The 12,949-nt window shown below is 52.9% G+C and overlaps 1 protein-coding gene across 3 annotated transcripts in view; it reads left to right on the top strand.

The window, feature by feature from the left end:
* Positions 1-2,570: 2,570 nt before the first annotated feature.
* GALNT16 (polypeptide N-acetylgalactosaminyltransferase 16) overlaps positions 2,571-12,949 on the top strand; it is a 78,218-nt gene continuing 67,839 nt past the window's right edge. For 2 of the 3 annotated variants that reach the window (XM_054827634.1, XM_054827633.1), the window contains exon 1: positions 2,571-2,911. In XM_054827634.1, coding sequence (XP_054683609.1) covers positions 2,702-2,911 — 210 coding nt within the window. In that variant the 5' untranslated portion in view covers positions 2,571-2,701. Of the gene's footprint in view, positions 2,912-6,836; positions 6,978-12,949 lie in introns of those variants that run through there. The other variant, XM_054827635.1, reaches the window with a different exon arrangement.

Genomic DNA, 12,949 nt, shown 5'->3' with positions numbered 1-12,949 from the left:
TGCCCTGTACGGCTCCCCAGAGCACAGAGGTTAAGTCCCAACACAGCCCGAGCTCTCTGCTGACACGTTCCCCTGGGCAGCGACTGCAGCTCTGAAGCCCAGCAGGACCAGATTCCTCTGCTCCCTTTGCTCACCCGGCAGTGCTTTGCACCCACTTAGCGTAGGGGTCAATGGCTGCTCCACACAGGGAGAGGCTTGGGGCCAGCCCCGAGCATGTGAGCCTGTGCTGCAGTATGGACAAGGGGCTGGGATTTATTAGCAGATGGCAAATGTTAGACCGCGCTTGCAACAGTGAAGCGGTAATGCTGTGAAAAATGCAGGGCTCCTCTGGCCCTTGTCTGCGTAGGGAATAAAGTGCGAGGCGTCTTTGCGCAGAAGGTAGTGTCTGCTCTGGAAAGGGAAGAGAGGTCGAAATGATGTTGTCCCTGGAGAATCTGAATCTGAAGAGTCAGGTAGCTGGGCTTCTTCTGAGCAGAAAAGAGGAGATGCTGGGCTGACCTTGCAGAGGACTTTCTCAACTGTTAGAGGCTTGGCTGAGGCAGAGATGCTTGTGGGGTAGGGATCACCATCAGCGTCACTGAAAGTGGTGAAATGTGGTGTGGGGAGGCAATGGTGAAGGCACAGCAGCTTATAGGGTGTGTCGGGGGGGGGCACCGGCAGAAGAATGCGAATGGCTGTGGTGGAAGGGGGAAGCAACATGCTTGGAAAGGCAGGAGAAGGTAGTCTGTTTAGTTCAAGTGTTGGGGCAGAAGGCTTTCTCCTGTTTCACACACATTTCTCCATCAGTGTTTGAGTGATTTGCTTTTCTGTAGTGAATCTCACAGGATGGCGAGAAAAGACTAAGAAGGAATCAAGCAAAGTCTGGTATGATCTGCACAGTGGTAAAAGAGGAGACAGTGTATGGGGCTGGCTCTGCTGTCACAGGGACATGAACACGTCTTTCTCCTGTGTCTCCCCCTAGTTTGAATCCTGGATACAGCTGCTCTGCCTCTCTTCATGTCCCTCTGCAACCATGCTGGACCCAAAACCATCTAGGAGAGCAGCCACCCTTTTTTTTTTTTTTTTTGGAGGACTGTGAAAGAGAAAGAGACCAAAAACAGGGGGAACCCAGCTTCCGCAGGTTACTCCTACCACTGGGGCAGACATGGACTGGGCAGCTTGGACTAATTATGCTTTTGTTGATCCCTTGGAGGACTTTGGTTTTGCCTTGAACATCTCAAACTTTCCCTTGCTGCTGGCTATGATCAGCCAGCCTGGGAAGCTGTGGGTGGTTCATGGGTTATTGCGAAAGGTACCCAGGAGGATGTAAGATGCTTTCTAACACCTTTCTGCAGCAGGAGTGCAGTGTGCTTTGCAGGGAGACTGGTGTGGCGCCATGCTGCAGCCCCAAGAGGTGGTGGTCCTAGCAATAGCTTTCTGCCCCGAGTGCGAGCACAGTACAAGCCTGACGGATGAATTTTGTACTGTGCTGTGCTTCAGGAAACAAGCAGTGTGCAGGTGAACCTGAAAGGGCAGTTTAGCAGGGCAGGTTGTAATTACATTTAGAGGGATTTGGCCAGGAGGAAGGTAGGCAAATAGTCATTTAGAAGCCCTGCTGCCATTTTCTGTACTGTAATTTAAATCCTCTAATCCCCTCATCAGGTGCCTCAGAGGCACCCACATCCTCTAAGCACACGTCTTCACAGGTAGACTTTTCTCGGTACCTCCTGCTCTCTCAAACCCTTAAGCCCTAGTTGCACAGCAGCTGCACTGTGCCTACATGTAGGTCGGTTTTGCAAGCTGGACGGTGTGTTGCCTAAGCTGCCCGCAGGGCTGGATTGGGACAGTTTTTAGCTGCTGCAGCTTTGGCAACACCCTGTAATGCAGATTTGTATCACTGTTGCCCCTCTGCTGCCATGCTTCTCTTCCCACTGGGCTCGCAAGGCCTTGCGGCTGTGGCAGTCCCCGGGGCAGCCAGCCGGCCCTTGTGGGACGCTGTGTGGCTGCCAGGCGGTTGTGGGAGTGGGTGCTCGGGCAGCTCCACCGTGCCAGCCCAAGAGCCTTGCTTCTGTGAACCCCCATGGCTTCAATACGAGCTGCCTCTGGGGATGCGCCTGTCTCCGTGGAGTGGGTGCCTAGATCCCGTGTGCCGTGGGGTGCCGCGGCGTACCCTCACTGGCCAGCTGCTGTAGGACAAAGAGTGCCGTGTGGCACTGGGGCCACCAAGGGCAGGGAGCTGGGCTAGTGGTGCAGGAGGAGGACAGGCTGCTGTGGCACCCGCTCCTGCCTCGTGGGGCTGAGCCCGTGTGACCCACTCCCGGCCGTGGGGGCCCTGCCGCCACATCGGAGCACCCTCTTTCCCGGAGCTGTCACCCCCTCCCCGCTCCAGCTGGAGCGCCGGGCGCATCCCCAGCGGCACCCACACGCAGGCGGCCGGCCAGCGGCCAGCCCAAGCTCCCAGCCCCGGCCGGCTGCTCCCCCCGCCGTGCAGGAGGAGGAGGAGGCGCGGAGCCCTCCGCCCCCTGCGGCGGAGCGGGGGGGCGAGGCGTTAGGACCCGGCGGCGGCGGCTGGGCGGTGCGGGGCCGGGGCCGGGGCCGGAGCCGGAGCCGGAGCGGTGCGGGGGGAGCCGCCGCGCCGCCGCCGCCGTCTCTCCCCTCCTTCCTCCCGCAGCCGCCCCTGCCCGTCGAGGCAGCGCTCCCAGGCTCCCCCGGGGCGCTCGGCATGAGGAGGATCAGGGCCAATGCCATCGCCATCCTGACCGTCGCCTGGATCCTGGGCACTTTCTACTACTTATGGCAGGACAACAAGCCCCGCTCGGCGGCCGCCGGCAGGTCCGCCGGCAGCGGCGGCGGTAGCGGCAGCGCCCGGAGCGGGCAGAGGGCGGCCGGCAGGCTGGAGCTCCGCCGGGAAGAGAGGACCATCCCCCTCATCGTGAGTGAGCCGCGGCCGCCGATCGTCCCGCCCTGCCGAGGCGGGCAGGGATGCTCGGGGAGCGGGGAGGGATGCTCGGGGAGCCGCCGCCTCGGGCGGGGGGCGAAGGGGAGCGAGGAGAGCTTCGCTTTGCCTTCGGGTTGCTTTGTATTTATTTTAGCATTCGTGCTTGTCACCATGGCAGCCGTTACAATCGGGGAGCAGGGTGGGCAAACCTCAGGGGAATAGAGTAATGCCGCGGGTAAAGTATTGGCGAGTTGTATCCGCCGGCTCGCCCGGGCTCTGCTCCTCCGGCCGAGAGCGGCTGCCCTTGGCTAAGGGAAAGGGTGGGTGAAACAGCTGGCAGGGTTTTGGGTCACATTCAAAAGCGCATGTATACACACACACATATATATATATATATGTATATGTATATATGATCCCAGTGTTTTCCAGTCAGGACCAGATAAGAGCCACGACCTCTCACAAGCCCTTCCTCCCGCCAGCCGGGTGGGCGTCGGGCCAGGGGACACAAGCGACACTTGCAGCGGGGAAGGGTGCAGCTGGTACCACCAGCCTCTGCCTCGGTTCCCTCCACTTTGCTGCCAAATGGGGGACCTGGGCGCAGCTCCCGAGTTTTGTCTGGTTTAAGCCAGAGACGGCAGTCTGCGAGTCGGGCTCAGGCTAGGGTTTGGGAGATGGGGGGGCCCTCGGGGCTTCTTGCTAACCCAAGGGGTGGTAGCGGCGCCTTGATGTGCCACCTCAGAATTGCTTTCAAAGCCTCACATTCTGCCCTCCCTGGGTATCTGGGGGCTCAGTAGGGTAATAAAATTGAGCTCCTGACTTGAGCGTGATGAGGACCTTTCTGCTCTGTCTACGGAGGAGGTTTGTCCTCATTCAGCCTGTATAATAGCATCAGTAAAGCTCTCCCAACTCTAGGCGATAGCTTCATAAAAAATAAATCAGCCCCTGGAGCAAAAGTGGCCCAGCAACACCATTCCCAGGAGTGATCCAGCTGAAGCAGTTCAGGAACTGCACTGTGTGTCACTCTTTGGCTGTGAATCCATTTATCAGCCCGTTACGCACACATGGAAGCAAACAAAAGCAGCAGCCTGGTCAGAGTCGGAGCAGGGGCCGGGTGCTGGGACTCTCCGCTTCCCTCCTCAACTGATGCTGGGATTTTTGGCCTGTGTCTCTTTTCTTCCACCTGTGAACTGGGGGTGGCAGGTGCGTGTGGGGGTGTTTGGGAAGCCTCGTGAATGTTTGGAAAATGCTGTCAGAGCAGCCCCAGCCCTTGGGCAGCAGAGTGAAAATCCTTCTGCTGAGACCCTCGGCCATCGCTTGCAGCTGCTGAAACTCGAAAGTCAAAACTGAGGCTCTCGGGCAGAGCGAGGACACTGCTGCTCATTAAGGCCGGGGGCTGCCAGCAGTTCGGGCTGTTCTGCTGTGAGACCCTCTAGGGAGCTGGAGTGGAAATGAATGTGGTGCCTCCCAGGCAAGGGGCTCTGTGCAAGTGCTGTTACTGCCATAGCCCTTCGGGGCGTGCTGGGAAGCGCTCGCAGGCTGGCCAGGGCCGACTTGAACCAACCAAGGATTTGGAGCACTGCCGCTTGTTGGATTCCACCTTAGCAGGGGGGAAGCTGCCCTGAGTCCCCTGATTTCTTGCGCGTGCTTGAACATGCTGCTCTGGCAGTTTTATTTCTCCGTTCCCCCGCTTATCCCTTCCATTTTTTTTTGTTGCATTTACTTTACTCCCTCTCAGAGGGCTTGTGAGGTTACATGAATCCATACTGTCTGCCAAGCACCTTAAGATCCTCGGGAGGAGGATGCTGTGGCAGTGCTGCACGTTGTTATATTGCTGCTATTTGGGGGAGGCGGTATGCGCTCATGGCTAACTGCAAAGCCTGTCGTTACAAGCTATAGCGCCGTGCAACAGCCGCGCCAAATCTGGTCCCGCTTGCAGAACAACGTAAAACATCCCAGCTCTGCTCCGCGCCTGAAATCCCTTAGCGGGGAAGAATAATCATCCTTTGCCTCTCCTGTCCCTCTGTAACTGGGGTCCCACGATGGGCCAGCCCCCCCCCCCCCGGGTAAGCCCTGGTCCCCTTGGCAGGCAGCAGCTGGGATGAAGGAGAACCCTCTCCTGATGCACCTGACAGCAGGGTGTGGTGGAAATACCACATCCTGACCTGCTGCCATCCGTTTGCATAGAGAAGGGGAGACAGGAGGAGTTTGTGGTGTTTGGGCTTCCCCTCATGCAGAGGGGAATCCCAAGGATTCAGTGGGTTGCCGTGAGAGGCAAGCTGGTAAAATGCAGTATGTGTGCCGCTGTAACTATGCAGCAGCATGGCTATCGGAGAGCTTAATGGGCTTTGCTGTGATGGGAGGCGAATGATGAGCTGTCCCGTCTGTGGCTTCTGCCTGCACTGCTGGGGCAGAAGGAGGGTAGCGACTGCAGGCAGACATGGGGCAGGAAGGTCGTCGGGGCCTGGGGACAGCACCCCCCCAGAGGGGTGGCATCTAGCTGCGGTCCGAGCAGTTGGTCTCGTGGGCTGAGTTGCCCATGTGGGCCTGCGGGGCTGGTTACGTGGGGGCTATAGCTGTGCAAAGCGGCCATCAGCACGCATCCTTATCCCGGCTCCTGGGCGCGTGGTGTACGGGCTGCGGCGCTGCCCACCGCCCTCTCCCAGCCAGTGCACAAATTGTGCCATTTCAACCACTCTGATGGAGAAACGATGAATTTAGAGAAATGATTGTCTTTTTTTGCAGTGCAGAGCCCTCAACCCCGAGTTCATTCCCTGCGAAGTCAGATTACTTGACTTAATATATAATGGCAGTCTTGTGTAAGAGGAGGCGTGCCTGTACTCTGCGTGCTTCTCGCGTCCCTTGGCCTTCTGCAGAGCCACTGAGACAAGCTGCCCGTTTCGATCCAGCTTTTGGTTTCCTCTGCTCTGCATGAGTGATGGTGTTGGAGTTCAGGTTTGGGCTCATCTGCAAATAAGGGTGACTCATGTGACTTATGGGTCTCTGGAAAATATTTTTCAATTTTCTAAAATTGGCTGCTTTTCTGACTGGGACAAAAAAAATCTTGTCTTTTGGGTGAGCCAATCCAAGAGTTCTGCTCTTGCATCTATGCTATGACATTTCAAATCCTGGGCAAATTAAGGTGAATTGCATGGTTTTTAAAAATTGAAGTGCTTTCTGGGCTTGTGGTTTTCTTCTTTATTGTCTCCCAATGCAAAGAATAAAAGTCATCTCAGGTAAAAAAATACAGTCGATTGCAAGTCTTAGCTTGAAACTGGTTTGTTATTTGTTGACCTCATATTTATTAGCACAACTTTAAACTTAAAATGTGGATGTCTGACTCCTGGAGTCAGCAAGGGAAATCTTTGGATATTAAAGTTGAGAGGGGGAGCTGACAGAGACCAGTGTCCCAGAAATAGCTCGTGCATTAATGATGGTCTGCCAGATCCCTGTTCTATAGTCAGAAATCTTGACATGTGGGCTCTCTGCAATAGCCTCTCCCCGAACAGGTCCTACGGATGCTTGAAATAAAAATGCAGAAATTGGTAAAGGGCAGGGCTGACTCGATGGTGCGCCGAGCCCCTGCATGCTTCCCTTTCCACCTGCCACGGAGGGTGGAAACACGAGTGAGTACCGCAGTCCTAGGAATGCATTTTTTTTTCTCTGGAGCACGGCATAGTTTCATATCAATTAGGAGGAGCCCTGGGCCCTCTGGCAGTTCGTTTGTGTGTTGGGTGTTTCTGGAGGATGGATTTCTTCCCTGGGCTTTTTTCTGTCCCTCCCAGGCAGGAGGTTGGAAATTTCCCAGAGGCAGAAGCTGTGCAATGTATCTTTTGGAGGGGCTTTGGCATCGTTTCCACACTACGTACGGGTGGTTAATCATTCACCACGTGCTGCTCATCTGCTTTAGCATGGCGCCGATGGGCAGTGCCCAGGACTCTTGTCCTCTCGCCTCTAAAGATCGCAGAGCGTGGGAAGCTCGCCCAGCGTACCTGTGTCCCGGTGAAGAGAGCAAGGCCATCGCTGTCGCCCGGGCAAAGCTTGGTAGTCAGAGGGGTGGCTGGTAGGTAGCCTTGACAGGGGAATTTTGCTCTTGGCTGACTGTGAGCCGAGGATGGGAGTACTTGCTCCTGTGTCCCAGTCAAAAGCTGGACGCGAGGCTGCCCGCGGGCTTCTCCAGCTTGCCGGCTTCTCTGGGGTGGTAGGAAAGCAGCAACGTGTCTGGAAGAGAATCGTTAGTTAAATGCTCTGGGTTGTGTTAGGCGGGTGCCCGATTGCTCTTTGGAGCAGGTATGTTGTCTCTTATCTTTGTCCTGCCAACTTTTGTGACCTGTGTCTCTCTTCTGTGACCCCAGTAGAGACAATCTGGCAGCTGAGAGACCCAAAATTGTAACACAGGCTCGCCTTGCCTGGGCTTGGCCCTCTGACTGCTTCCTGCCTCTCCGCTCAGCCACGTAAAATGAGCACCGGGGAGATACGATCGAGGCGTCCTTTCCCCTTGTAGCAAAGGGTTTCTAAATGCTCTGCAAACGTCGCTGAACTGAGCGTCGCCTGCCTGTGGTGAGACGGTGAGCGGGAGCCTCCTCTGGGACACGCTGCTGAGAACGGGAGGGGTCTGTAGGCAAGTTGGCGAGGGAAGACGTCAATCGTTTGATTCTCCCCTCATGTTTAGCCAGAAAATAGGCAGTGGCTGGGGTTTACCTGCTTCTCTGAGCAGCCGGACTGGCGAGCGTAGCCACGGTTGTATTTGCCACCGTGTACGACCACCCTGACGTATGCTCTTCAGACCCTGGTACACTTAACTGACTTGGCCAAACGATGCGCTCTGCTGCATTTGTTTTCTGTTGCCTTTGGCTGTGGGCAGCTGAATCCCGTGGAGCAGGTGCCACCTGATGTTCACTGTTTGTTTGTGAATGATTTTATTCCCATCCCTTCATCACACTCCCTCTGTGCACAGCTTTCAGGGGATGCTGTTTCCCTCACAACCAAGATAAGCTGCAGCTTCTGTGGATCTGTAAGTGATACCATTTTTCAGGGACTTGTATCCCACGGGATTCCTGCATGTGTGCCTGCCCGGAGGCAGGTCTTGTAGCCTTGGGGATGTAACTCTGGGAACCAAGGTGGATCTTAAATAAAACAAACAAACAAACAAAAACAACAGGAGGGGGAAGAGCAGTAATTCCTTGCATTGGCATATTGTCAGGCTTGCGAAGTACACGTTTGATTTCATGTCCTGCTGTGCCATGGGAGGGAAGGCCTAATCTTTAATGAGATGCCACCGCTCATTTCAGCAGCCTCCTTACCGTTTGACTCTTACCAGGTCGCTCACTCTTGAACCTCCTGCCCTTTGGGGCAAAGATCAGGACTATGACTATATAGGTTTCTTTCTGTTCTTACGCTGGGCGGCCGTGTGTCAGTTTGCACACACGTGAACACAGCACGGGAGGCTGTACGGTCTCCCCAAGGCTGCTGTGCCTCAGAGGCAGGCAGCAGGAACCCGAGTCCCGGGGAGGCACGATGAGCAAGCTGAAGTCTCCATGTTTAACAGCTTGTGAAATGTCTTGTTTTCTTAAAACATTTTCTTCCCTTCAAGCTAAAGGAAAAGTGAAGGGGACTTGGTCTCTCCGTCATGCCAGCCTGCAGAGCAGCTCTGCTCCCTGTGGCTCTGCAAATATCTGGGGTGCTGGAAACGAGACAGAAAAGAAGCTGCAGGTGGTAGTGCCGGTGCTTTTGCAGGGGGAAGGTGCCCCCTCCAAGTGCTGGGTTTGCATGTGCCATTCAGCCTGGCTCCTTCTCCTCCCAAAATCCAGCACCTGCCTGGCTCTTCCCTGCACCTATATGGCTTCTGCTCTTCCCAGGTAATTTTAGGGTGAGGGGCACAGCCCTTAACTCTTGGGGATTTGCGGCAGCTGTTCCTGCTGTGGCCAGATCCCTGCACCAGTGATTTTTTTTTTTATCTCTGTGGGATTCTTACAAACGCCAAATGAGAGGCCTGTGCCAGCTCCCTGGGAAAGGATGACTTGGTAACTATTTCTCCGGGGGTATTACTGCAGGAGGAAGATTCAGTGACAGTTCGACAGCTTAATATTTTATTTACAGTGTTTATGTTTTAAAAATGTGGGAATGAATGCTGTTTGCCTAAATGGCAGAAAACTATTTTATTTTTAATTTGTCCCAGTGGCCCATGTGGCATATTAAAAAATAAAAGAAAAATAAAATAAATTGTTCACAATAATAATGTTAATAAAATCCAGTTGGCAGCGTCGGCCTTAATTGTTAATCAAAGTGACGAGGTAGCTGCAGCGAGGTAGCTGGGGCTTGGGAAGTGTGGTGGTCTGGGCAGCCTGGGACGATGTGTAGAGGTGTGTGGGGGGTGAAACTCAGACTTCCTGAAGATGATTTTTTTTTTTTGCCATAACCTTTCCGTTAAATAAGTGGATGAAGCAGCTGCGAGTTTTAGTGAGCTAAAGCGTTCTTTCATTATGCAGCTGTTTCCCCAGTTAGATTTGTCTTTGCATATACAAAACTGCTCTAAGATTTAAAAGCTAAAAATATAGTAGTGTTTGCTGGAAGCAGAAGCCTTTGAGGGACATCTCAGGTTGCTCTTTGCTGCGGTGAAGCTCGGCCCAGGCACTTGATCTCAAGGTGGGCAGGTAGGGAGTCACTTGAAAGGCAAGGGGAGAAGATTTGGTTTTATTTCAGCGGCACCGAACTGGGACTGCCTGTGTTGGAGCGCTGAAAAACGACTTATTCCTGTTAGAAAAACATGCAGCATAGCACAAAGGCAATGAAACAAACAGAGGTGAACGTGCTGGGGATGAAGCACATGGGTCAGCAGGGGACCCCGGCTCGCCTGTGCCGTGCAGGATCTCTTGCTCTTCCTTGGCTCTCCCCAGGGTGCCAGCTGGTTCTTCCTGTCCCACAGCATCTCAGCGACAGTCCCAGGACCTCGTTCTCTTTTTCCTGTTTCGGTGGTGAAGACTGCTCCTTGGTGTTCCTCCAGCCCTATCTGCCAGCTCCTGTGGTAGGGTTGTAGGCTCTTTGGGGCTCGTCGTGTCGGTTGTCACCGCTGTTCTGCCTGTACAGCGCCTAGTGCAGAGGCTGTGATCTACAACATGTCCCGTACTGGCACATTAAGGTAAAGACAGAACTAAAGTGAGACCCACGGACTGGGAGTCGAGCTGGTTTACTGACTGAGCTGCAAACTCATCCTCCTTACAGGCTTCCATGCCTCAGTTTCCCCCAAAGTTTAAAATGGAGATTTTTATCTGCTTCACAGGGCTTTTGGGAGGCTTAGCTTGCAAGTTTTGTAAAGGGCTGGAGACGAGATAACCTTAGCAAAACATTTGGTTGAGTTCAGCCTTTGTACACATTTGAACCAAGACTGGGATTAGCAGAAATGCAGCAGGTCAGGGACGATCTGCTGGTAGAGGAAGACGTTAAAGGCGCAGCGCGGTGAGCTCTGTGTGCTGAACAACAGGATTTATGATGAAGGCTGTGTCCTACCTGCTGCTGTCTTTCACTGTATTTTTATAAGCACATACTCCTGCCACTAATAAAAGTGATAAAAGACAGGAGCTGGACTGTCCTCATCAGATTTCCAGGTCCAAATTGTGCTTGGGGCTGTGGACACAGTGACATATATATATATATATATATATATATATATGAATAAATTTTTAAAAAGCGCTTTGTTTTAAAGTAGCAGAGAGAGAAGCATCTGTGCTGAAAGCTGTCCTGGCCATTTTGTGGGCCCAAGAGGAAGAAAAAAAAAAAAAGGACTATTTTTCTTGACTTTTATTTTGGACAGGTTGAATCCTGAAACAGCCAGGTCTTGGCTGGAAAAGTGCTCTTACCCAGTGAAGGTGTCTTCAGAGCTTCTCTGAAAAAGTGTTCCTGCAGGACAAAATTGGAAAACACTGATGCTTTCCATCTGCTCGCATGCTGTGTGCCCTGAACAAAGTGTTTGGTGCCAGAGAGTGTCATGCTCAGTAATGCCGTGCTGTACCTTTGTGCCTTTTGGTATCAAGTATGCAGTAAAAAGCCTAATAAATGAGGAACAAGGGCTGCAAAAAGCAGCGCAGCTCCTTGGGTAACCGGTGAGGTGGTCTCTGAGTGTGGGAACAGGGATACAGTAGCAGTGCAAACGGGAGCCATCACATCCACACAATGAAGTTAAAAAATTTCTGTGCTCCCTATGTAGTTTTCCAAAGTAATTTTAAATTGTAAAAATTAATAGTAAAGTATCAGAGTTAGGAAATGTGAGTGTTGCAAGTGCTCACTGCAGACTGCTGCTGCTCAGTGATGTGATCATGCTGTAATTCCCAAGTGCTATACTATGAATGTGTTGTAGTTTTGTTTTGTTTTGTTTTCTTTGTACCTTTCTGGGAGACATTTTGGATCTAGTTGCGTGGTATGAATTACCAGCTACACCAGGGTGCTGATGGAGTAGACTGTATGTATTTCCTAACCTTCTGGCATGTCTCAATTTGGCTGAAGTACCTGTTTTACACCTAAAGGAGCAGCAGAAGGATGGATGCTCTGCAATGAGGTAACACTTTCAAAAAAATCTGTTGGAGCATATCGGAGCGAACTTGCGTCTGTTTGCATCCTCTCTGCATTTGGGTGGTCTAAGTCTGGTTGAGCCGTGCCCGCTCGCTGAGCAGCCCTGCAGGGCATTTCCAGTCTGTGCTGGGAAAACCGGACCACACTGGTTGGGCACTCCCAAAGAAATGTTGGGAAGGGCTGGGAAATCAGTGTTCCTTGAGGACTAGCTGTGGTCAGCACAGAGGCACCCTCGGGTCAGCCAGTGATGAGATGCGGCCAAGTGAGGTCTGGCCTTGGAGAGCACCTATCAAAAGCTCCCTTTGGCCAAGCGTGAAAGGGTTTTAAGTCAGGGGATGGACTGCTGGCTCGGGTCGGGTTCTCAAACAGACACAAATCTCATGCTACGTGTTAGGCGAGCCAGGAGATGGTTTACGGTGAAAGTAAACAACGCTGTCCTTACAGCGCAGGGTACGGATTGAGTCACATCGGGTAGTAGGGAAAATCTGCTGATCTGCTTGCATCACTTAGCTTACAGCATTATTAAAAATAATTATTAATTGTAAATTATTGACTCATTAATTTTCTTAGGCCCAAAGCCTCACCTTCAGGACAGATGTGCTGGAGTTGAAGGGAAACATGGTGGAGGGATAATATAAATGATTGTGCTCAGCGGTTTAATATGAAAAATAGGCGATATGGTATATTCTCCTTTCTGCTGCTGCCCAGCCACTAACGGTGCAGCTCGGCCCTGTGTGCTTGGTACCACTCTGACCTTTGCTGCCTCTGGCGCCTGTGGTTCAAGGGGGCGACCTGGGTGCTCCTGCCACCCTCATGGTTTTGGACAGGTTAGTCTCAGCGTGGCAATGCCCTAGCATCCTTGGCGCGGCGGGTCTCACCAGCTCTCGCTTGCACTTACTCACCGAGGAATTGGCAGGGACAGCGTGCTGCGGGGACCTTGTTAGAGGCATATGATGTGTGCAAAGCTGAGCCCTTTAAATCTTGGTGCCCTAGTTAACGGGGATTTAGTTCTCCCAACCTGTCACAGCCCATCTCATTTTTCCTGCTCTTTCTTTTTAGTTAGAGGATTATAATTGTCGTATTGAGCTTAAAGGGGATTGGAATGCTCTGTATCTTTCTTCTGCCTTTTCCCAATATCTCCTAAGAGGCATAAAGAAGGGGCAGGAATGGATAAACAGTTATTAGCATCGCTGCAAGTGCTGAAGCGGAGATGAGAAAATTCTCCCTAACCTTTCGTGCCTGCCTTCTTGCAGGGTCTGCACAGGATGCTCTGTGGCCTCCTGAGCTGTGGCAGCTCCCTGACACGCTGGCATTAGTCTATGTCCGCAGATCTCCTGGTACGCAGGAGCAGGGACTCCTGGCAGTCAGCTGGGCAGGAGCAGCAGCTGCAGGAGGGGAGAATGCTGATGGGAACTGGGGGGATGAAGGGATCCCCTTCTTATTGTTCTGTTCCTCCTGTACCTTAGGAGC

The sequence above is a fragment of the Grus americana genome, chromosome 5, assembly GCF_028858705.1.
Source record: "Grus americana isolate bGruAme1 chromosome 5, bGruAme1.mat, whole genome shotgun sequence".
In the NCBI taxonomy this organism is placed as follows: domain Eukaryota; kingdom Metazoa; phylum Chordata; class Aves; order Gruiformes; family Gruidae; genus Grus; species Grus americana.
The sequence above is the reverse complement of the archived record's forward strand: the minus strand, read 5'-3'. Positions and strand labels throughout refer to the sequence as shown.